The sequence below is a fragment of the Danio rerio genome, chromosome 1, assembly GCF_052040795.2.
Source record: "Danio rerio strain M-AB ecotype USA chromosome 1, GRCz13ab, whole genome shotgun sequence".
Lineage (NCBI taxonomy): Eukaryota > Metazoa > Chordata > Actinopteri > Cypriniformes > Danionidae > Danio > Danio rerio.
Window position 1 is genome coordinate 56,243,351 of NC_141021.1, and position 25,650 is coordinate 56,269,000.

Below are 25,650 nucleotides of genomic sequence, written 5' to 3' on the forward strand. Positions count from 1 at the left end.
ATCATTTTTGCAGAGTAGACATTTATTTTTCCAATATTAGGGCTAATTTCATGAGTTTTGTTTTTTAGATGCCATTCTCTTTGCCGTTTGTTATTGATGCTAAAGCAAATGTTGGTTTTCACATCCAAATGAGGTGTTTAATGCAGGCCGGCTCACCTCAATGTGCAAATTTGGTCCGAATATGTGCTCCACAACGTTATTATTGATGAGCCAGTCAGCCAGCTCCTTCGCTATCGACCTGAGAGAGGAAGTCAAGTCATTAACAAACACAAGTCTTGGCGGAGCTATGAATGCGAGTGAACTGCAGGACTCACGTTTCGGTGTCAGAAACTAGCGACTCGTTGTTACAGACGTCATTGAAGGTGTGCAGCTGATTCTGCAGAGACACAGGCAAAAGGAGTTTAATAAACATTGAACATGATAGAAAACGGAGACGCTTTATTTTAAGTCACGACTACTTAACTACTGGCTTATTACCTGCCTATTATTAATATATTAACTGCTTACTATTAGTAGTTATAAAGCATGATCTTATTTTACATCAAACCCAACTTCTACCTTACTAACTATTAATAAGCAGCTAATTAGTGGTTTATAAAGCTATCAGTGTTAGTTAATGATTTGTTAATAGAATGAATTGTGACCTAAACTACAGTGTTACCCATAAATCTACCCAATTAATGGCAGAAGAGAGTAATAGATCAAATAGTCCAGCAATTCAGGCAGGCAGGAGAGTAGTGTAATATGCTGGTGTAGTTCTCATTCAATTAAAACTGCTAGTATTACGCCAGTATAAGTGTCTGAGTCAAGCACAATGCTGAATCTGTAGTATTTGTAGGCGTGTGTACCGTGATCTGGCTCAGTCCAGCGAGTCTCATGGTGAGTGTGGGACTCATGAAGTATTTGAAGGCCAGATCCAGACTCTCCCTGTCGAAGCACAGAGCACTGTCCAGCGGCTCCTTCACTGTACTCCACATCAGATCTGCCATGTTACGTGCAGCACTCTGACGCAGCTCCTGATCTGACAGCTTACACAGATACCTGCACACACACACACACACGCACACAAAAACAAAGAGTAAAAATTTAGGTCTCAACTGAGTTTTAATAAATATTCTGTAGGAAATGTACAAATGGTCTTTATTTAATATTCAAATGATTTTTGGCATTAAAAATTTATATTGATAATTATGACACATATAATGGATTTTGTCTATTGGCAAAACATACCAATCTGGTCATCCAAAGCAATGCAATATAATATAATATAATATAATATAAAATAATATAATATAATATAACTCCATGGGATATTATAATAGTGTATAATATAATATTCTATAATATAATATCTGTATAATATAATAAAATATAACACCATATAATTTAATTTAATATAATTTAATAGAATAAAATATAATATAATATAAAACTGTATAAAATAATATAAAATACAAAATATTATAATATAATACTGTACAATATAATATAAAATAATATAATACTGTACAATATAATATAAAATAATATAATACTGTACAATATAATATAAAATAATATAATATAATGTAATATAATATATTATGGAATAATATAAAATAAAATAATATAATATAATACTGTACAATATAATATAAAATAATATAATACTGTATAATATAATATAAAAAATATAATATTATGCAATATAATATAATATAATACTGTATAATATAATATAATAATATAATATCTATATAATATAATACTGTATAATATAATATAATATAATATAATATAACTCCATGGGATATTATAATAGTGTATAATATAATATTCTATAATATAATATCTGTATATAATAATAAAATATAACACCATATAATTTAATTTAATATAATTTAATAGAATAGAACAAAATATAATATAATATAATATAATATAAAACTGTATAAAATAATATAATATAATACAAAATAATATAAAATAATATAATATAATACTGTACAATATAATATAAAATAATATAATACTGTACAATATAATATAAAATAATATAATATAATGTAATATAATATAATATGAAATAATATAAAATAAAATAATATAATATAATACTGTACAATCTAATGTAAAATAATATAATACTGTATAATATAATATAAAAAATATAATATTATGCAATATAATATAATATAATACTGTATAATATAATATAATAATATAATATCTATATAATATAATATAATACTGTATAATATAATATAATATAATATAATATAATATAATATAATACTGTATATTATAATATAATATATACCCTCACTGCCAAGAAAATCATAAAAATCCACAAGCCATTCGACAGGTTTGTGTCTGAGCACACAATGCAGTTTTAATGCAGTCTGTCTAGAGTCACATGACCGTCGTCTCTCTCAGCTCTCCTGCCAGCCGTCTGCCTCCCCCGAGGTCATGTGAGGAGAGCCTTGGCAACTGTTGCTATGGTGAGGGATGCTCTTCCTAGCAACCCAAAGTGAGAGTGGATTCCTGGCAGCAGCAGCAGCAGCAGCGTCTCTCGAAAAGTAGTCTGACTGTGCTTTTTCATTTACAGTCAAACTCAGAATTATCAGCCTTCCTGAATTATTAGCCCCCTGCATATTTTTCCCTAATTCCTGTTTAACGTTTTTTTAGCACATTTCTAAACATAATAGTTTTAATAACTCATTTCTAATCCCTGATTTATTTTATCTTTGCCATGATGACACTAAATAATATTTGACTAGATATTTTTCAAGATACTAGTATACAGCTTAAAGTGACATTTAAAGGCTTAACTAGGCTAATTCGGCAAGTTAGGTTAATTAGACAAGTCTACGGCTCCTTTCACACAGTGATACCAGTAAATATCTGGAAAATTTGTGGAACGACTTTACTGGTATATTCATAAAAAAGAGCTGTTCACAAAAGCAGGGACATCACACATCCATTCCAAAATGCAATAATAATCATTAACCAGAAATGACCTATAAACAGCAGCGCTTGTATTTGTAAACATAGAAGGGGTCGGTCGGCCTTTTCATTATGGTTTCACTTTTATTTAAAGCTTTAGCATTCATGCAGCTGCTTTGTGAAACATCCAAATTCAGAAACCCGAGCCGCAGCTAAATGTTTACACACTTGACTACAGTACAATTTCTGTAGATGGATAAGTATTGTGAACAACTTATATGAAAACATCATAAACTAAACTAAACATTTATAATATGTGTGTGCTGGCGATCACCGTCTCCTTCACATGCAGAGTTTGAAGGTAAACAAACTGCCGTTAATCATAAGCCAGGGTTTCTGCAGGCTTCACCAAGGTAATTTAAGACTTTTAGATATTTTTAGGAGCATTATGAATGAAATTTTAGACTCATAAAAAAACTAAAGGCTCAGGAATTTTTCAAATGGCCCAGATGGAAAAGATTTTTATTTGACCTATCAAAAACAAAAAATATATATATATTTGTATATAATTTAATACACGTAATAATGCAACAATAGAATAAAACATTAATAATAAAATTTTTTATATTTTTAGATAAAGATTTTAGATTTTATTTTTTTAGCCAAATATTGTTAAATATTGTGTAAAAACAAGCAAGCTCTACTTGCATCCATACACTTTTTTCCAACATTAATTTTCTTTAAAATAAAAAATGAACAATTGTTTTAAAAGTTTTTAAACTATAATAAACTAAGTCTGTGCACAACAATCTGTCCAGGTCAGTGTCCTCAGCGGTAAATAGACGGAGCACTTATAAACAAATGTTATTGTAAAGAAAATAACAAACCATTATGATAAATAGAGTTAAAAAGGACCTTTTTAAATAAAAAGTTTAACGTTTTATTGAGATGATTGTTAGTGAGTGTATTGGTTTTGGCCAGATTGGGTAACAATATGTGAACAAAGGAAAATAAAGACCTGATTAAAAACAATTTAAGACCTACAACACAATATTTCAGTAAATTTAAGACTATTAAGACCTAAAATTTGGATTTTGATATTTAAGACATTAAGACTTTTTAAAACCCCAAAGAAACCCTGATAAGCGTTTTATCTATACTAATTTACACAGTTGGCATTAAGAAGAAACATAGAAACATTATCTGACAAACATCTTGCAGCTAAATGTGTCTGGAAAAATATTCAAAGGCTTTTATTTTCATAAACCGCGCGGACGTGAATGCGTCTGAGTGTTCTGATTAGCTAAAGTAGACGTCTCACTTTAGCTCGTTCTAGACGTGAACGCCCTCTTTTTGGCAATCTTTCCTATACGTTCACACAGCGCAGCATTCCAGCAAATTACTGATAATGTTACAACATCTCTTTCCGGAAAATTAATGGAACAAATTTACCTGTATTTTCAAAAAGGCCTCTTCGCACATACAGACCTTTCCAGAAAATTGACGGTTATTTTCCGGAAAGGTCTGTGTTCAATCATAAAAATATGTAGCTTAAGGGTGCTAATAATTTCGACCTTAAAATGGTTTTAAAAAAAATTTAAAAACTGCTTTTATTCTAGCTGAAATAAAACAAATAACACTTTCTCCAGAAGAACAAATATAGGAAACACTGTGAAAATTCCTTACTCTGTTAGACATCATTAGGGAAATAATTAAAAAGTATTTCACAGGAGGGCGAATCATTTTTCAATTATGAACATGAGTCTGATTCCAGTGACGCTCCAGGGACAGACGAGTCTTCGCTGAGGCCAGCTTCCAGCCTCCAACGCGGTGACTGAAGCTCTGCACAAGACTTTTGGCCAGCAGAGAAATTAAAATGGTCGTGCCCAACTGAGTCTGGTTCTCTCAAGGTTTTTTTTCTTCACTCTCCTATCGGGTGAAGTTTTTTTTCCCTCTCCGCTGTCGCCACTGGCTCGCATGGTTCAGGATTGGTAGAGCTACACATTGATGAATTTGCTCTTCAGTGTTTGGACTCTCAGTAATGACTTTAAATCACACTGAACTGAGCTAAACTGAACTGAACTTAAAGGGCCATGAAACCCCCTCGTTTCAGCAGGGTGTTTTCACACCTCTACTTTCGAAAAAGTCAGAAAAGTGGGCGTGTCCAGCTCTGTTTAGGGGGGAGTGTCGGAGGAACTAAAGTGGGATGGTATGGGAGTGTCTATTTGTGCACGCGCGAGTTTCAGAGTCAAAATACACACCCACACAGACAGGAGAAAGCGATGGTGTTTAACCTACATGGACATCTGTAGTCGAATTATTTGCTGAATTAATAAATGTTGGACTTTAACTGCAGTTTGGCTCTTTCATTCAGGGAATTCATTCATGCCCCTCGCGACAAACGAGGTATTTGATTCGAGGAACTGCTCTAAGCGTGTATTTTTCATGCAATGTTTGATACCGCACGGCGAATGAGAGAAAAAAAAAACTCCGCATTTCCCGGAAACTTAGATGCACACGGCAGGTAGCATCAGAAAGCCGCGTGTGTTATTCCGGTCACTAAATGCGGTGCTAACATTTCTGCACTCAGTGCTATAGTTAACTTAATTCGATACGAGCAAACTGAATAAACAAAGAGCACTGGTCGCTCACTTACCAAATCTGTAGAGACAGGACAATCACCAGCAACTAGAGCCGCGTCTTTATGGAGAGAATACTACAAGCAAATCCAGATTTCAGCGTTTGCAGATGAGAACAGCTCTCACGTAAACAATAATCCTCCTTAGACACGTAAGTTATTGTTGTCGAGCATCGCGTACACTGTAATCCACACGTGAGTCTGAGCTCTCACAGAGAGAAAAGGAAAACGAAACTTAACTGTAGCAAACTATAAAAGCAACACTTCACGCTTGTTTTGCCAACACAACGTGGCGTCTTTGTGGTGTAAACACTGTGACACAAATGAATATTAATGAAGTTGCACAATAGAGCGCGCTGATTGGTTTGAACCAAGCCTTACTCATGCATTAATGTATCACACTGTAAGACGTAATAAGACTCACTCGGGCACAGACGCCCAGTCTGCACGCTGGAATACACGCTATTATGTCATGACCGTGACGCAGCTTCAAAAATTCGTTTCAAACAGGAAGTACGAATTTGCTTGAAATAACGCAAAAACAACCAATTTACACTTTTTAGTGAAATATAGGTGTCCTAATAGTGTTTTTAGCAGTGTGGGACACATATACGACTGTCAAAAGCTCAAAAAATGTGTTTTGGTGTTTCGTGACCCTTTAAACACTAAAAACTGAACTACACTGTTCCAGTTACTATGACCATTATGTGAAGCTGACACAACCCACACTGTAAAAGCGCTATACAAATAAAGCTGAATTGAATTGAATTAACATTATGAAGATGTTCTTACCTGATAACATAAGTGCGAAAAGGGATGATGTGCTGCATCACAGCGGGAATGTGCAACCATATTCTGATCTGTAAACACAGAAAGCATAAGCACTGATTGGTCACTGGTCTATGATGACTCTGTGTGATTGGGTTAGTCTGATGATCTGTTGACCATCAGCTGCAGTGCAAAAAAGCAGTTTCTGACATTAATATGGAGTTATAAAGAGTACAGTGTTTTTGTGTGTGTGATAGAGAGACAACAAGGCATCTCATCTCTCAGAACATAGTTAACAATGTAAGTGTATGTATGCACACGCACTATAATCTGCTGTTATACTCCACAGAACTTCAGATACATTCACCGGCCACTTTAGTAGGACACCCGGACTCAATCCAATAGAGCACCTTTGGAATGTGGTGGAACAGGAGATTCACATCAAGGATGTGCAGCCGACAAATCTGCAGCAACTCCGTGATGCTATCATGTCAATATTGAGCAAAATCTCTGAGAAATATTTCCAGTATCTTGTTGAATCTGTGACATTAAAGCCTAGTTCACACTACAGGATTTTAAACATCAGCAGATCGCTGTGCCGTTCACACTACATGACTTGACTTTGTGTCTTTTGATCTCTGTGGTGTTCACACTACGCAACACTTATGAACGATCCACAAGAGGGGGGTGACACACTACATGATCTGACAACAACTCATTCCCCATCAGTTCATTCAAGCTACCAAACCACAGCCAATGAAATTTTGAGGGAGGAGTCGTCAGAAAAAGCTGAACACTATTGGCTGCTTGTGTGCGGATTACATCACTGACAGCGTTTCAAGCTTTGGAGAAAGCATTTAAAAACATCGTCAAATCAGCTGATTTATGAGCGGATTAATCACTCATCTTCCAGTGGATAGATACACAGAGAGTTTTTAATTTTTGTAATTTTATAACTCTTTGAAATAAAACTAACATATTTATAACACCCTGTCGTTTTCTAACTATCAGTGTATTTCTTTCTGACATTGTTATTTTTTTTATTACAAAACAGTAAAGAACTGAGCATTTCTGCCTTAAATTACCATATTGGTCAAAATGACTGCATGCATGTCTGATACTTTTCGCTGTGACTTTAAATATGTGTGCATTTTCTTGCCTGGCAACTTCCTGCTAACATAAACAAAACTTTCTGCTAACAAAAACATCAATTTACTTCAGATATCTTTCAAAACAGCATATTCTGTGCTGTTAAATAGCTCCTGTTTGAAAGTGAAAATGAAAGCCAAGACCTTTAAGTGTTTTAGTATCTTAACTACATATTTATAGGCTGTATTACAAAAAAAGATTATATTTTTAGGGTAATGGTGTCATTAAATATGATGCCAGACATTCAAAGCTTAATTTTAATATCTCAATAATAGCTTTGAATGTAAATATGTTGTGACAATATGGCGTTTTATATAAGAACCGTCAGAATGAGCAGTATGGTAATTCTGATAGTTACAGAATTCTAGTTCCACTGTTAATATATCCTACTCTCATGTCTGTGCTAACGCAGAATGAAGCCAGTGCACTGATGCCCATTCTGACCAATCACAGATGTTTCTGCTGAGCTCCTGAACACACAGGCACGCGGCTCATGCTGATCTGCTCTCTCATTGGCTGCAGCTCGTCACTACATCTGACCACACGTGGGGTTGAGTCGGCCGACTGCTCTGGAATATTTAGCATGCTGAATGTTGGATTTCCGTCTGCAAGGTGTCCGCGACGCGTCAGCGAGCCTCGTTGATGCGTTGTTCAGTAGTTCACACATAAAGAGCGGCGAGCGCCGTGCACCTGCAGATTTCTTCCCGATCACAGCCCGATCTGTCGGCGAGCTCGTTAACTTCCAAATCGGGCTCAAATCAGGCTTAAAATCCTTTAGTGTGAACTAGGCATAAGGGTTAAGGCAAAAGGGAGTCCAACGAGGTACTAGTAAAGTGTACCTAATAAAGTGGCCGGTGAGTGTAAAAGCTAGAAACTTTGCACAGCCCCATCCAAAGGGTTAATGCCGTCAACTGATGATCAACAGGAAAACGGACAAACTCGACCTCTTCCAAAAGGGAAAGCCATCAACAATCAAGAACACATGATTATATGGTGTCATGGCTTTGCAGTCAAAAAATGCGCTTATAATGGAAGTCAATGGAGCAAAAACAGCCTCCAACATAATGATGGAAGAGTAATCAATTTTAAACAATACACAAGTGTTAAATGTAGAGGAAATGCAATAATGGAACGGGGATCATTTCCATTTTAAATGTCTTGTTTTTAAGAAACGGGACTCACGTTAGAGACGATGGTGATGAAGGCATGTGCGATGGGGAAGGGGAGAGTATCAGGGGCTCCGAACTCAAAGCAATCTTTCATCAGAGAGAGGCCGTGTTTCCCACAGAACATACACACGTAGCGCAGCAGGTGCAGAGGAACCTCCACGTCCTGAAACACACACACACACACACACACACACACACACACATACATACACATACACACATCAGCAATTCATCTCCCAGTAATACTCCCTAAGGATTAAAAAACAGCATGTTTGAGCACCTAAAGGAAGATGAAAGACTTCAAAACGAGTTTAAATCATCACAAAAGGGCAATGACTCTCTGCTCTCTATTAAACCATTTTGATTTACATTTATGCATTTGCCGGAGCCTTTTATGCAAACTGACTTGTTTTGCATTTAAGGTACACATTCATATCCGATCAGTTCATGTGCAAATCTTTTTTATGCAAATGAGTGCACTGAATTTTAATGGCGTACACATGAATTAATTTGTTTGTGATGAACAAGGGCAGAAAAGCAATTCTGTTCATGTCTAAGCATGCATTACTGAATGAAAACAGCATGTTAAATATGCATAAATAAAAACAACAACATATGAAATGTGCTCAAGACGAGTGAATAAAATTATATTAATTAACTATTTGGCAGCACGGTGGCTCAGTGGTTAGCACTGTTGCCTCACAGCAAGAAGGTCGCTGGTTCGAGCCCCAGCTGAAGCAGTTTGCATTTCTGTGTGGCGTTTGCATGTTCTCCTCATGTTGGTGTAGGTTTCCCCCACAGTTCAAACACATGAGCTAAGTTGAATTGAATAAGCTAAATTGCCATGGTTTGGTTGTTTCCCAGTACTGGGTTGCATCTGCTGTGTAAAACATATGCTAGAATAGTTGGTGGTTTATTCCGCTGTGGAAACCCCTGATAAATCAGGGACTAAGCTGAAGGAAAATGAATGTATTAATGAACTATTACAATTATTGATGAGAATTGTTTTAATTATAATACACTTATTCATTTTTAAATAAGCCCATGAAATGTAATATAATACAACATATAATACAATATATACATAGTGTAGATTTGCTTTTTGTTTTCCCTTGATAATAAAAACCTTCCCTTCAAAACTGCATGATGTGTTTACTTGTGTTATCTTTGACTACTAATTGATGAAACATTAAAGTGTGAAAACATGCAAAAATCAGTAAGGGGGCAAACACTTTTTCACACCACTGTTTATAAATATTTATGCATTTTATTTTTTTTTTCGGCTTAGTCCCTTTATTAACCTGGGGTCGCCACAGCGGAATGAACCGGCAACTTATCCAGCACGTTTTACGCAGCGGATGCCCTTCCAGCTGCAACTCATCACTCAGAAATATCCATACACACTCATTCACACACATACACTACGGACAATTTAGCCAACCCAATTTACCCACAGCGCATGTCTTTGAACTCTGGGTGAAACCGGAGCACTCAGTGGAAACCCAAGACAGGGAGAACATGCAAACTCCACATAGAAATGCCAGCTGACCCAGCCGAGGCTTGAACCAGCGACCTTCTTGCTGTGGGGCTATTGCGCTACCAACTACGCCACCGTGTCGCCTTCATATAAATATACTTTTGAGATATACTATTTATTAAAATAATCTATTAAGTGTGTTATTATATTACATTATAGCTATAATAAAATATATTAGAAATTGTATAATAATAATAATAATTATTATTATTATTATTAAAAATAACAACAACAAACCAACCTATTTATAAACGAATAACTAATTAAATCAAAGAAATAACCTACAGATTAAATCAAAACATTTGACAGAGCAAGAAATTTGTGCTAGTATTGAGGCCACTGTAATATTTCTTCTTCTGGAGAAAGTCTGATTTGTTTTATTTCAGCTAAAATAACAGCTATTTTAATTGATTTAAAACCATTTTAGGGTCAATAATATTAGCCCCCTTAAGCAATATTAATTTTGATCATGTACAGAACAAACCACTGTTATACGATGACTTGCCTAATTACCCTGACTTGCCTAGTTAACCTAATTAAACCTTTAAATGTCATTTTAAGCTGATATACTAGTATCTGAAAAAATATCTAGTCAAATATTATTTACTGTCATCCTGACAAAGATAAAGTTATTAGAGATGAGTTGTTAAAACTATTATGTTTAGAAATGTGCTGAAAATAATATTTCTGTTGAACAGAAACTGAGGGAAAAATAAACAGGATGGCTAATATTTCTGACTTAAAGTAGCAACAAAGAGCATCTTTATATAGAGTCTGACTGATGAACCGCTATTTTGTAATTGCTAAAATCTGCAATGATTCATGGGAGTGGATGAATCACGCCAGTTGACGTCTAAACTAAGAACATCCTGTACTTTCACACACCGGTAACGCCTACATCTGCATAAATCCAGTCCTGCGTCGTCCACTCAGCGTCTATTGTGCTCGTCAATTATCTCTAAATGCTGTAATTAAGCCCATAATCATGAGTCTCTGTCTGTGTGTGTGTGTGTGTGTGTGTGTGTGTGTGTGTGTGTGTGTGTGTGTGTGTGTGTGTGTGTGTGTGACTTACATTCATATCGCAGAAAGAGCCGAGGATATTGCTCTCTTGTGCTGAGATATCCTGAGGAAAAAAAATTCAACAAGCGGATATTAAAATAAGACAGTGACCTAAATAAAAGCATTCTCGGCTGGTGAGCGACTACAAACAACAGAAACTTCTGAGTCTTCAGTTTAACGCTGAGGTTATTCAGTTCATACAAATCATTCAGGAGTAAAATCAAATAGAGCCATTCAAACTATTTGATGAAACTGTATCATATCGCAGTATTTGAGTGCATGCCGTGAACAACCGTACAAGTCCAAAAAAATTAAAATGAGATAACCATGTGACAATAATCGTATGTGTAAACTTTGTATAAAGAACAGACTCTGCGTTTTAAACATTAAAAGAGCTTCAATTGGAAAAACAGTTTATGGCCACTAAGAAGAATAGAGATGCCGCTTGCTATCATGTCCGCTTCTGCAAATCCTCTGTAAAACAAGGAGAGCTGACATGAACAAACAGGCTTCAAACACATTTTCACTACTAAAATTCCAAGACTTTAAGTACAATTTCATAATGTAATGTTTTATGTAATGTCTGCATACTCATGGTTAATAATAAGAAAAACAATGACGTTCAAATTTATTACAGCATATCATATTTGATAATGTTTATACAGCACTTACATTGGGAGAGCAAGTTTTTGGCCAATGACAGAAAAGAAGAAAACTAACATATATTCAAGCAAAGACCATAGAATACACAACAGGGCTCAACAATAAGGACTGCCCGGTGGCCCAGGGCCAGCGTGAGAGACGATTGGGACAGTAGACAGGATCATTACTGGCCCGATTGGGACAGTGCTGCCTTGTCTCTAACATTTAATTAGTCTCTGACTATTTGTCAATTGCATGCATTTTAAGTTTTTGCTTTTAAGTCTTTAAACACTACCTTCTTTGTGATGTCATGTTGCTTTGCAGTTCCTCTAATCAGATTTGATGTTTTGAGCATGCTATTTTTTTCCGTAACATGGTAACAACCAGTACAGCGAAGAAACGGCAACATGGCGGCATCTTCAAATTATAAGGCTAAAAGAAAATGTCTGGTTCTAACGTCTTAGAAGCAGACATTTACGTGTGAACAACATGACAAAAAAATGAAGTGATGTTTTGCACAGTTTGCCATCAGTTTGACAAGGCAGCCACCAATTGTTAAATAATTTCGAACCGCAATAAATTTCCACATTTTCCTGCTCTTTTTGTTTGCATAACACTTTTATTACAGTTTAAGTATTGAAATTGTAGAATCGCAGATTTTATTTTTATTTTTATTATATTGACACATTATTTAAAATATGCGGCCAAAAATAGCTCTTAACTTCTTTTTTTTTTTTGGTGGGGCAAGTAAAAACCTGAACCACTGGCCCAATCGGCCAAGTAGAAAAAAATCCTTTGTGTTGAACCCTGCACAAGACATGTCACTTGTATCTCGCCTTCTAGTACAGGAGTCAATCATCGATCGTATACGCCGAATAAAGCTCGCCTTCTAGTACAGGAGCCTTTAATTTGCATTTACATTTGTTTATTTTTTCACTTAAAGGTGCAGTAGGTGATTGTCTTCAGAAGCATTTGTTGTTGTGCTGGTTGAAAGTCTCCTTACAGTCTAATAGTGATGATTACAGTAAATGATTCAAATGTGTTTATATGTATTTTTATATTTTGAGTAAGGCATAAAACTAAAAAATGTTCATCTAATTTAAATAAAGTCGGGCTGACATCTTGCATAATTCAGATAAGTAGCTCAAACTGTCTGTCAGCAAATGCAGATTTGAACAACTGCACAGCGGTTTGTACAGAAAACCCTGCTGAATCAAAACTTTTTAAAAACCTGAATCAATATTGGAGTTACCTTTGCACGCTGGAGAAAGGATGACACCATGGCTGAAGGATTTCTCTCAGACAGGTAATGTTCTGTTTTAAAACTGTTTTAGCTTCACGCAGAGCTGATGTAACGTTAGATGTTGTTGTTATTAATGGGTTATATCTTTACAGAAGTGTTGTTTAGCTACTAAAATCTTCTGATGAAAGATTGATGTGATTATTTTCAGTTTTATAAGGTCCTTTTACAGCATCGATGATGTAGATTTTAATTAGTTTAACAATAAAACACAAGTAAATACCGCTATTTCGCCTAGTCTCTCCCTATATTGTTCACCATGCAACTCTAAATGTTTACTCTGAAACAGCATGTCAGTTTGGCTTAGTAATGAGTGTAATTCCTGCATGAGAGAGGGTTCTTTTGCTGTCATCTTTAAGGTTCACGTGCTCCTGTTTAAGGAGGCGTGGCTGTGGATGGCAGGGGACGGACTGTGATTCAGAGATTTATGCTAAGCTGTGAGCATTGTGGAAGATCACCTACTGCACCTTTAACTGCAAATTAGAATAGAAACGGTAAAAAGAGCACACAAACATGCTGACAGATATAGGTACTGTACATTGTTATGGGTCAATGACGCTAATATTCAGCACAAATTCATCAATTTCTCCTTTCTGGCTTTTCTTTCTATGAATGATTTATGCAAGCACTGTCCGTACGTGTTTCCTCGTCGGTTAGTAACGCTATATTTTATTGCACGACAAATAATCTATCAAGTGTTTTGGCTAAAAAAAAGAGAAATCAAAATTAGTTATTGTTAGATTATTTTACACTACTGTGCATGAACTGAGCTGTTGAATGGTCAGCATATGAGGCGGCTAGGCTTTAGCTTCAATTGTGATGACATTAGCCCCTTTCACACATACAGACCTTTCCGGAAAATTACCGGCAATTTTCCGGAAAGGTTGTATGTGTGAACAGGCCCTTTTTGAAAATACCGGTAAATTCGTTCTGGCTATTTTCCGGAAAGAGAAGTTGTAACATTACCGGTAATTTGCCGGAATGCTGCGCTGTGTGAATGCAGAAGGAAGATTGCAGAAAAGAGCGTGTCCACGTCTAGAACGTGCTGACGTGAGACGTCTACTTTAGCCAATCAGAACAGTCAGACGCATTCACGTGTGCGCGGTTTATGAGAATAAAAGCCTTTGAATATTTTTCCAGACACCTTTAGCTGCTAGATGTTAGTCAGATAACGTTTTTATGTTCCTTCTTAATGCCAACTGTGTAAATAATTATCGATAAAATGTTTATGATAATCCGTTGTTTGTTTACCTTCAAGCTTTGCGTGTGCCCGTGAGCGCCCATAGCGCGAGCACACACACATATCAAGAACATCTCGACATGCGAAAGTGTTCCTTTATATGTTTTCATTGGAGTTGTACTCAATACTGATCCATCCGAAGAGTTTGTGATGTAGTCAAATGTTTACAAACACAAGCGCAGCCGTTTAGAGCTCATTTCTGGTTAATGATGTCAGAATTTACCCGCATTTTGCGATGGATGTGTGAATGCTCTTTTCCGGAAAAATTCCGTAACGTCCTCGTCTGTGTGAACAGCGTTTTTTTGGATTTACCGGTAAAGTCGTTCCGGAACTTTTCCAGATATTTACCGGTATCACTGTGAGAAAGGGGCTATTATATTCTAATCGGTGCCTTTTAGGTCGTGAATATATTGCTGTAATGCATACTGCAGCCGTTTTTGTCTAGCCTTCTCGGAGATCTCATCTGTTTGCCAAAAATGACTAATTATATCCCTGCCAATGTTTGACACCAGCGCATACATATTGTACTGTACGTGCCAGGCACGAAGGCTTGACAGGCGTAACAACTGTAACTAAGGAAGGCGGGGCTTAGCGAAGGGTCAATTACTGCAGAAAAATAAAATACTGCCATATCAGATATTTCCAATAGCCCTCTTGTAAAGTGTTACCAAAATGTCTGTGTGTGTGTAAGTGTGTTACCTCTATAGTAGGATGTGTGTTGTGTTTGTAGGCCGTGTATAGAGGGAACTGAATCTGGAAGATCTTTGCAGCACACAGCAGCAGTTTCTCCTGGTCTTCTGTGCTCCAGGATGCAAACGGGTCTACGCTGCTTTCGTTCTCGCTCTCCCCCGCCGCTGGCTCATTGAGCCTGGGTTTAGGGTCCGGTTTGACCCCTTGCTTTTGGTTCTTGTGCTGATCTCCATCCTCTTCTCCACCGTCCTCTTCAGCAGAGTCCCGTTCCACGTTCAGAGGCTCGTCCTCATTGGGTGAAGGCTGTGGTTGGGCGGAGCCCCAGTCAGACTCCGCCCCTTCAGTCCTACTGTTGCCATCGCCACAGCGTAGGCGGTCCCTAAGGTTGGTCACTTGGGCGATTACCAAGTTAATGAGGGCATAAACCAGTTGGCTGAACACCTCGAGGTGCTTGTATTCTTTAAAACAGCACAGACACTGCCTGCAGACCAAAACACACACATTTAACCATCAATAAATTATTCATTAATGACTGATATTTACATTTGTTTGATGATCTGAAACATTAAAGTGCGACAAACATGCAAAAAATAAACACTTTTTCACAACACTGTATTTTAATTAGTTTTTTAAAATATACAATTTATTAAAATATGCTATCATGCATGTTATTATTTTATATCATTGACATAATGAAATATAACACACATTGTATAATAAAAAGAGCTGTGAACCTACACTGGTCTCATGGTTCGATTACGATCATCATACCGTCTGATTCGGTTCAATTCGTTATCTTGGTGCACTGGTGATGCTTTCCATACACAGTTATATATTTTACTTCATTTTACTATATGTGTTTGCCATACAACTTTGTCCATTATAAGCAGTCAGATATATGTACTGTACCTTTAAGTTTACCTGCTCAAAGAAAACACTCTTTTTGAACGTATCAACAAAATTCAAGGACATGCACAGAACAACATGGGCCTTTAAAGCAAATCAACGTAAATATTATCCTTCTTGCTTTATGGGTGTTGTTGTGTGAGTTTTTAAACCCCTATGATTGGTCACACGCTCAACAGAAAGGGCTGCGATTGGCTCTAACGCTCTGGCGCACTGATTACTGACACTGATAAACGGTGGTGGCAATCACAGCTGATCCATAATAGAAGCGTTGGAGACAATTCTAATCGTCCGCATCTGCATCGCGGTGCAGTGAAGTAACAATTAATTTTAACACCCCTAATAATCAATAGTGATAACAAACCAAACTTTTTAATAATTAATACCCGATTAATCAGAGAAATAACCTACAGATTAAATCAAAACATATAGGCAGTATTGTTTAAAAATTGCAGAACACCTCAAAAAACATTCATGGCCAAGTCCAAAATCGCATACTTCCTAACTATATAATATATGAAAAACAGTACGCGAGCAGAGTTAAGTCTGAATTCACATTATTGAATCAGAAACAGAAAGAGCTTTTTTTTGCCAGGTATGTTCACACATACAAGAAGTTTGTTTTCGTGATGAAGCTTCAACAGTGCAACAGAAATAGAGAGACAGGAGAGAAGTAAAGGCTTGTTTATACTTCTGCGGCGAGTGATTGGCATGACCCACAGCGCCTGCCTTGCTCTTAGTCATGCATTCATACTTCTGTGCGCTGTTTGTGTTGCTCTGCAATGACACTTCCGAAACGATAGCTGACAGTAGGTTTATGTATTCTGTGTCGAGTTTCTTACCTTTAGAGATTTAGCTACTTCTACGTAACGGTTGCGTTCAGAAAAAATAAAAACCCGAGCGAAGAAACTCGACACAGAATATAAAAACCTTCTGTTAGCTATCATTTCGGAAGTGTCATTGCAGAGCAACACAAACAGCAGACACAGAAGTATGAATGCATGACTTTACAGATAAACCAGGACATTTATCTGGGGGTTTAGGATGACTCGGGTTAACAACTTCAAGTGTGAAAAGCCTTAATGAGTGCTACTGACCTCTGTGTCCATGTGCTGATGTATGTGAAGACTCTTAAGGCATGTTCCTTCTTCAGCTGCAGGCCGTCTGAGCTGTCTGCATCCGAGACTGACACACACACACACACAAACACACAAACACACAAACACAAACACACAAACACACACACACACACAAACACACAAACACACACACAAACACACACACAAAGATAAACACAAACAAACACACACAAACACACACAAAACAGTTAGTGAGTTGTCTGAGATCACATCAGCATTAGAAACACATGCAGAACGCTGAAGAACCACTGACCCACTTATCCTACATTAATACTTCATTCGGTTTTGCAAATCATTTGAAGCAACAGTGATTCAGCACAAAAAACATCTGTACACAGCCCAAACTCACAGTACAGCAAATGAAAACCAGCAGAAAGAGTCTAAACGTCCAGTCCAAGACAGCAATGTCACGTTGTTAAAAAAAATGCCTGCACTTATAATGTTAAAAGAGTGTAAATATGACAGTAAAAACAGTGTGTGGTTATTAATACTAAACTCTAGAATACATCAAGAAAAACTGTGATAAATCTAATGAGACGAGCAAATTTGTAGCAAAACACTGTTAAAAATGAATAAATGAAAATAAAAATACATTGAAATGCTTTTTAATATAAACAAACTAAAAATATATAGAAAGTTTACAGTTCTCCATTGTCATTGCGTCTCATGATCTTTTATACTTCACTGTTTTTAAACTGTACACTGTTTTTAAGGAACATATTTAAGGAACATTTCTATGTATTTTTAATGTGTTCATATTTGACATGTGATCATATTTAACATGTATTAATTCAGTTAAATACTCTTGTGGTCATTTTCTGTTGGAATTTGGGAGATTCTGTGCATGTGCGCGTGTCTGTGTGTTTACAGGTCCAGCTGATTGCGCCAGGATTGAAAACACTGCTGTATGTTCGGTTCTCCCTTTTAAAAGCAGCGTGTCTGTCTTAGATGAGTTGTGCTGGAGTCGGTGTCTGATGATCGCCTATTTCTTGATGGTCTGGATAGAGCTAATAATGTTTTGTGTAGTGAAATAAGTAACAATAAATATATTTTTCTTCAGCAAATGCACTCATCTTCTCCTTATTTGAGGTGACCGCTTTAAAGTCACAACAAATGGGGGCTCGTCCGGGATCTGAACACGGGACCTACACCGGTTTAAGGTCGCAACAACAGTTCAGTCTTAATTTCTTTTTCACTTATTTTTCAAACTGTACATTTTCATAATATAATAGATTTATTTATTTTACATTTCTATGTTTTTATTTTTATATTTTTTACGTAAAAATATTTAACATGTTGTAATAATACATTTTTTCACTGTCAGCTGTGTCTTATGATCTTTATCACATCATTATTTTAAAACTGTACATTTCTATGTTTTTATTCAGAATTAAAAGACCATTTTTGTCTTTTTTAATTTATTCATATTTAACACATATTAATTCAGCAATAAGGCAGCAAAAACTTCAAGTAAGACAAGATTTAATATCAAGCATGACCATTTTAGATGTTCATGTGCCACAAACAAACACAGTATTCACACACACACACACACACACACACACACACACACACACACACACACACACACACACACACACACACACACACACACACACACACACACACACACACACACACACACACACACACACACACACACACACACACACACACACACACACACACACACACACACAGCCCAATTAATGGTTTCTACTGTGACGAGGGAGTTGCTGGACTCGGGAATGTTACCTTGCGGTTGTAAAGTTCAGTCAAGCAGCCGGCTAGCCTTGACCTACATACGATTTTCTTTCTTTCATTCTGCAAAACAGCTTTCCTGGCTTTTTTTTTTTTTGTCATTTCCACATCGCTCGACAGTAACAATCCAGGGCATTGTGTTCAGGCTGGACTGAGAAACAGTTAGACAGCGATGTGATATGAGGATCTGTTATCAAAGCCGTTATTCTGAAAACTCGACCACAAACACTGAGCGTAACCGCACACGCAGACTGAGTGAAGGATATTATTCAGTCCTTTTCGCATGAAATTATGACTAAACTCAAGACAAAAAGAAGGAAAACTAGATATTCTGCAGCCTTTAACTCAGGGCCATCTAAGCTTGTTTGACTATTTCAGGGGTGTCCAAACTCGGTCCTGGAGGGTCGGTGTCCTGCAGATTTGAGCTCCAACTTGCCTCAACACTCCTGCACGGATGTTTCTAGTAAGCCGAGTAAGAGCTTACTTATTTAGCTACAGTGCAAAAAATGCTTTTCTTACTTAGATTTTTTGTCTTGTTTCTATATGTTTCAAATATCTAAAAGTTCCTAAATTAAGAAGAATTTTCTAAACAAGCAAAACATATTGCCTTGTTTTGAAAAATAATATGCCAATATTAAGTGAGTTTTTCCTTAAAACAAGCAAAATAATCTGCCAATGGGGTAAGCAAAATAATCTTATGTCAAAAGAAAAAATAAGATTATTTTGCTTACTCCATTGGCAAATTTATTTTGCTTGTTTTAAGGAAAAACTCACTTAATATTGGCATATTATTTCTCAAAACAAGGCAATATGTTTTGCTTGTCTAAAAAATGCTTCTTGATAAAAGAAATTTTAGATATTTAGACTAGAAACAAGACAAAAAATCTAAGCAAGAAAAGCATTTTTTGCAGAGTAGCCCAGCTGTGTCTGATTGGGGTTGGAACTAGGGATGCTCATTTTAGTTAAATTTGCTAACCGTCAACCGCCGCTCGTTAACCGAATATTAACGGTTAACTGGTCAGATTAATATCAAATTATTATTTAATAAAACAAATAATAATGTGTCTATTTGGTGTCTGCCACATTAAATAATGCATTTTAAAATACTGATTTTAAAGTGAACAACAGCATTCAGAACATAAAAAGAATAAAATTAACAGTGGTGCCCTAGATATTTTTCCACTTAAATGACAAATTTAGATTACAAAACGAAAACACTGACTGAATCCTTTTTAATAACTGGCTGGCATATGCTGTTTGTCCAAATATTTGTTTTTTTTCTTCTGTTAAATAAAAACGGCTACCTCAAATCGATCGCTCCACGGAAAATATTCATTTAATCAATGAAAACCTCGCCTCTGTTTTCATTTGATTGAAGAATGAAAAAGACATGACTGACGTAATGTTTTATTTTGAGTTTTTCTTAACTGCGAGCACACAGTGTGCAATGACAAAAACACGAGGCGCCGCAAAACACCCGCGGTCGTTAGTAAACCATTCAAAAGGTGCTCCTCTCAATGCAAAAAGCGTGTTCGCTATGTTCGGTCTCCTATGCAGCCAAACTTATATATATATATATATATATATATATATATATATATATATATATATATATATATATATATATAGGGTTGACAGTACGCGCGACATGTCTGAAGAAGAGTAAGGAGGGATCCGGCAGTGAGAAGGGTGTGCGACTTATTAGAGGACCAGGAGGGAGACGCGCGATTTCCAGGAGAGATTTCGAGGAGATTATCACTCGTTTGCGGGCATTATGAGTCCCGCAAATGCATAGAGACTTCCGGAACTTCCGGGGGACTTGGGATGTCTGAATATCACGATTTAACAACAATAGTGAGACGCGATCCAGTGGTACATCCTTGATAAACTGTCCAACGTGCACTGCTCTCTGGAGCTCAGAGGAGCGCATGGCTGTGTGTGGCTGTGTGTGTGTGCGCCTGTGTGTGTGGTCACGTGATGTTTTTAGCGGCCGGAGGGCTGTTTAGAAATGCTAGGTAAAACACGCTGTGGATGTGGATCGTTTTTTTTTTTTAAAACGCCATTTTAACACCAAGACGTATTAGTGTAAACGGGGCCATTTTTTCAAGAGCGGGTTTGCAACAGGGGCGGGGCGGAGGATCGGTGATGCCAGCTCAGCATCGCTTGTCTATTGGCCCAACCATACTATATATATATATATATATATATATATATATATATATATATATATATATATATATTAGGGATGTAACGGTATTGTAAATACCGTCATACCGCAATATTAATTTTTTTCGATATTACCGAAGTCGCATGACTCGGTAAAACTATAGGTCTTCTGAAAAAATTTGCTCAGGCGGATGAAGCGAACGGGAGGTAGCGAAAACTACAATTCCCATCAGCCCATGCTTGACCATCATCCCTTGCGGTCTGTTGTCGCTACAGATCCAGTAATGCGGAAATGGAGTGTGCTGCTAGAAGCGGGGATGAAAAAGAGCTGGAAAACTCTAAAGCGGGTGTTGTCGCCGCGCGCGTACTGAATAGCGGTGTTGTCGCGCGAGTTTTTATCAGCTGTGTTGTCGCGCGAGTTCTTATCAGCTGTGTTGTCGCGCGAGTGCTTATCAGCTGTGTTGTCGCGCGCATACTGAATAGCGGTGTTGTCGCGCAAGTTCTTATCAGCTGTGTTGTCGCGCACATACTGAATAGCGGTGTTGTCAGCACACTGTTCAGATTGATGCAGACATGAGACCTCTATCTTACTCATGGTTTGTCCTCTCAAGTGGGGGAAAGACAATGCACAACGTTACCCACTGCTGTCAACCTGGGCCAAGTCATATCTCTCTTGTCCCAGAAACCTCAGTCCCAAATGAGAGGGGTTTTTTTTCTGTTGCAGGAGACATTGTAAATACCCAGAGATACCAGCTTTTACCAGATTATATTTATATGATAATTTTCCTTTAAACCTATCTCTATCTAAGTGAGTGAGTGATTAAATGTTGAATGTGATGAGTTTTCAACAATACTAAATTGAAACTTTATTTTTTTTTTACATGGTTTAATAGTTTTTTGTAATTAAAATTGAAGTTCCTGTTTCAAAGCTTACAGATAGATGGCTAATTTGTATGTCATTGACACTTTTGGCACTTTTTTGGAGTATTTTCATAAGTTTTGTTTTTTCCTGTAAATGATTCAATAAATACCATACCCTGACATTCATACCGAGGTATTACCGTACTGACCCCTGATAAATAGGGGACTTTGCTGTAGGTGAATGAATGAATGAATGTTAGTTTATTGCTGTCATGTAAACATAGAAAACACTTATGTGCAGTTCTGCCCTCTCAAGAGATTTAATGGTCACCGTCTGACTTTGTTGCATGAAAAAATGAAAAAGAGCTTTTTATTCACTCTAGAAAGCTCTAGTTTTGGTTTTGGAGCATCGTAAGGTTACATCGTAAAATGATGACGAAAATCTTGTTTATAGAGGAACTATTGCTTAAAATCTCGTTAAAATGATTGATATCTTTTTATGACGTCTGGCACAACTGGTTAAGTGACTGTCTGGCTGCTTCTGACCTTTCAGAAAACGTGAAATTACAGAGTAGGCATAAACAGACTTCTGCTGACAAACACAAATACACACACACAAACACAAATACACAAACACACACACACACACACACACACACACACACACACACACACACACACACACACACACACACACACACACACACACACAGAAGGCTGCATTTGTGCTAGAAAAAATGTCTCTCAAACACACACACACACACACACACAGTGTCAAATGAACAGTGTCAGACTGACTCACACACACAATTAAAGGGTGTCTCTGCTGTCCATCCACACACAGCAGTTCAAAGGTCAAATGTTAAGCTGCACTTGCACATATGGAGCTGCCACACACTCACACTATACAAACACACATACACACACACACACCCACACAGAAATACACTGATGGCATCATTCACACAAAGCAAATACGTATAATAATGAGTTTTATATTCTATTCATCCACACCAAATAGCAAAGCTTAATATTTTACACTTGAGCCCATTTCATAACAAAATATTAGGAAAATATGGCTCGATGTAAATTTCTTTACATTTATACATAAATAATATACACATTCAAACTAGAATAAATATAAAAAATATTACAGGGAAGTGTGAAAATGCTCTAGAGCCTGATGTTTACAGAAAATGTCATCTCAATATTATTGAAAATAATTATCACACCAGGGACAATAAAAATGGCACTAAGACTGGTGGTGACGAGTGTCTGTCCTAATAAGGGATTCATTCATTTATTCATTCATTCATTCATTCATTCAAATGATTCGTTCAAAAGTGTGATCTTTTTAGAAACAATACAAATTACTGGCTGATTCTCTATTCAAAGAATGCAGAGACAACTTAAAGATTTATTGTATTTCCCCTTTTCAATAAACACTCACCGGCCACTTTATTAGGTACACCTTACTAGTACTGGGTTAAACACATTTTACCTTCAGAACTGTCTTAATCCTTTGTGGCAGAGATTCAACAAGGTACTGGAAATATTCCTCAGAGATTTTGGTCCATATTGACAAGATACCATCACACAGTTTCTGCAGATTTGTCAGCTGCACATCCATGATGTGATTCTTTCATTTCACCACATCCCAAAGGTGCTCTATTGGATTGAGATCTGGTTACTGTGGAGGCCATTTGAGTACAGAAACCAGTCTGATGATCCAAAGCAGAAATCGAAACTCATCAGACCAGTCAACATTTCTCCAATCTTCTATTGTCCAATTTTGAGCCTGTACCAATTGTAGCCTCAGTTTCCTGTTCTTAGCTGACAGGAGTGGCACCCGGTGTGGTCTTCTGCTGCTGTAGCCCATCTGCCTCAAGGTTGGACATGTTGTGCATTCAGAGATGCTCCTCTGCAGACCTCGGTTGTAACAAGTGGTTATGAGTTACTGTTGCCTTTCTATCAGCTGGAACCAGTCTGGCCATTCTCCTCTGACATCAACAAGGATATTTTCACTTTATTGGGCCATTCTCTGTAAACCCTAGAGATGTTTGTGCATGAAAATCCCAGTAGATCAGCAGTTTCTGAAATACTCAGACCAGCCCGTCTGGCATCAACAACCATGCCACATTCAAAGTCACTTAAATCCCCTTTCTTCCCCATTCTGATGCTCGGTTTGAACTGCAGCAGATCCTCTTAATCATGTGTACATGCCTAAATGCATTGAGTTGCTGCCATGTGATTGGCTGATTAGAAATTTGCATTAACAAGCAGTTAGACAGGAGTACCTAATAAAGTGACCAGTGAGTGTATATAATGTGAATTGTAATTTAATAACGACAATTACCCATTAGAAATAGGAAAACAATAATGTTATGATAAGCGCTTGAAGATACATCACATAACTCAGGATATTCTAGACAAGCCACAATGAGCGTCTCTTTAGCAATGACTTGACGTTAAATAAAAGAGTTGTCAAGCCAACGCTCTACTATAAACAGAAGCTCGCAGTGGTTTTCCCACCTCAGAGCTCTTCTGATTGGTCCATTGCTTTTAGACCTGACATTGATGAGCTGCACTGCTTGTGAAAGTTGAAGATCTTTCAAATTAACTTAACGTCTAAAAAACGCAGGAAAACCGTCTGACATCAGAACTGCACAACCACAGCACCATGTTTGTGATGACTTTACCATGGTAGTTTAAAATCTTGTTACATATGACTTTACCATATTACTGTCATGTTTACCGATATGCGTCATTAAAATGTTTGTACAGATGACCACCAAAATACCCTGAGCTTTAGACTTCACCAAAGTAAATGGATGTTTTTAGATATCCTAAAAAAGTACCCTATAAATAGCAAGGTAAACTTGCATACAATAATATATACAGGAACACCTGACATGCACAACACACCACTATGTCTGTACTGAATTTACCATGGTAATTTTATGACCTTTACAGGTAAGCATTCAGTGCAATGCTCTACATATGACTTTTCCACATTATTACTGTCATGTTTAACAATGCGCAGCACAGAAACGCATTCAGTGCATTCAATGCAATACTTCATATATGACTTCGCCATAATAATATTGTGACTTGATTTTCATCATAGAAACCGGAGCACCTGGAGGAAACCCATGCGAACACAGGGAGACCATGCAAACTCCACACAGAAATCCCAACTGACCTTGCCGAGGCTCGAACCAGCGACCTTCTTGCTGTGAGGCGACAGCACTACCTACTGCGCCACTGTGTCGCCAAATTCCCATTTTTAGTATGCATATTTGAAAGTTTTTATACAAATACCATGGCAAACTTGCATACGATAATATATTCAGGAAAAGCTTCTCACTTCATGACGGAAAAAACAGCCTGACCTCACGAGGAAATGCAAGTATTTTACGTTTTGCTAGTTTAGTGGCTAATTTGTACGAATTCGTACGAGTTCAGTCGTACGAAATTGTACGATTTTAAAAAGAAGGCGTGGCACCTAACCCCACCTCTAAACCCAACTGTCACTGGGGGATGAGCAAGTCATACTAAATTGTACAAATTAGATCTTACAAATTCATATGAACTAGCCACTAAATCCAAAAGCGATGAATTGCCGCGAGATTGTGTTGCAAAAACCACAGCACCATGTTTGTAATGAATTTACCATGGCAACTTCATGTTTTTAACGTTG

At 37.0% G+C, this 25,650-nt stretch overlaps 1 protein-coding gene and 1 long non-coding RNA gene across 2 annotated transcripts in view; both read right to left on the reverse strand.

The window, feature by feature from the left end:
• Nucleotides 1–25,650, reverse strand: part of LOC147847018 (uncharacterized) — a 919,394-nt gene that overhangs the window by 757,677 nt on the left and 136,067 nt on the right. The gene's annotated exons all lie outside the window — the stretch shown is intronic.
• usp34 (ubiquitin specific peptidase 34) overlaps nucleotides 1–25,650 on the reverse strand; it is a 92,743-nt gene that overhangs the window by 65,702 nt on the left and 1,391 nt on the right. Inside the window, exons 2-9 of the mRNA XM_087237789.1 lie at nucleotides 17,121–17,208; nucleotides 15,127–15,598; nucleotides 11,259–11,309; nucleotides 8,663–8,812; nucleotides 6,356–6,423; nucleotides 849–1,041; nucleotides 315–376; nucleotides 157–238 (exon numbers count right to left, since the gene is read on the reverse strand). Of these exons, the coding sequence (XP_087093915.1) occupies nucleotides 157–238; nucleotides 315–376; nucleotides 849–1,041; nucleotides 6,356–6,423; nucleotides 8,663–8,812; nucleotides 11,259–11,309; nucleotides 15,127–15,598; nucleotides 17,121–17,208 (1,166 nt within the window). The remainder of the gene's footprint in view (nucleotides 1–156; nucleotides 239–314; nucleotides 377–848; nucleotides 1,042–6,355; nucleotides 6,424–8,662; nucleotides 8,813–11,258; nucleotides 11,310–15,126; nucleotides 15,599–17,120; nucleotides 17,209–25,650) is intronic.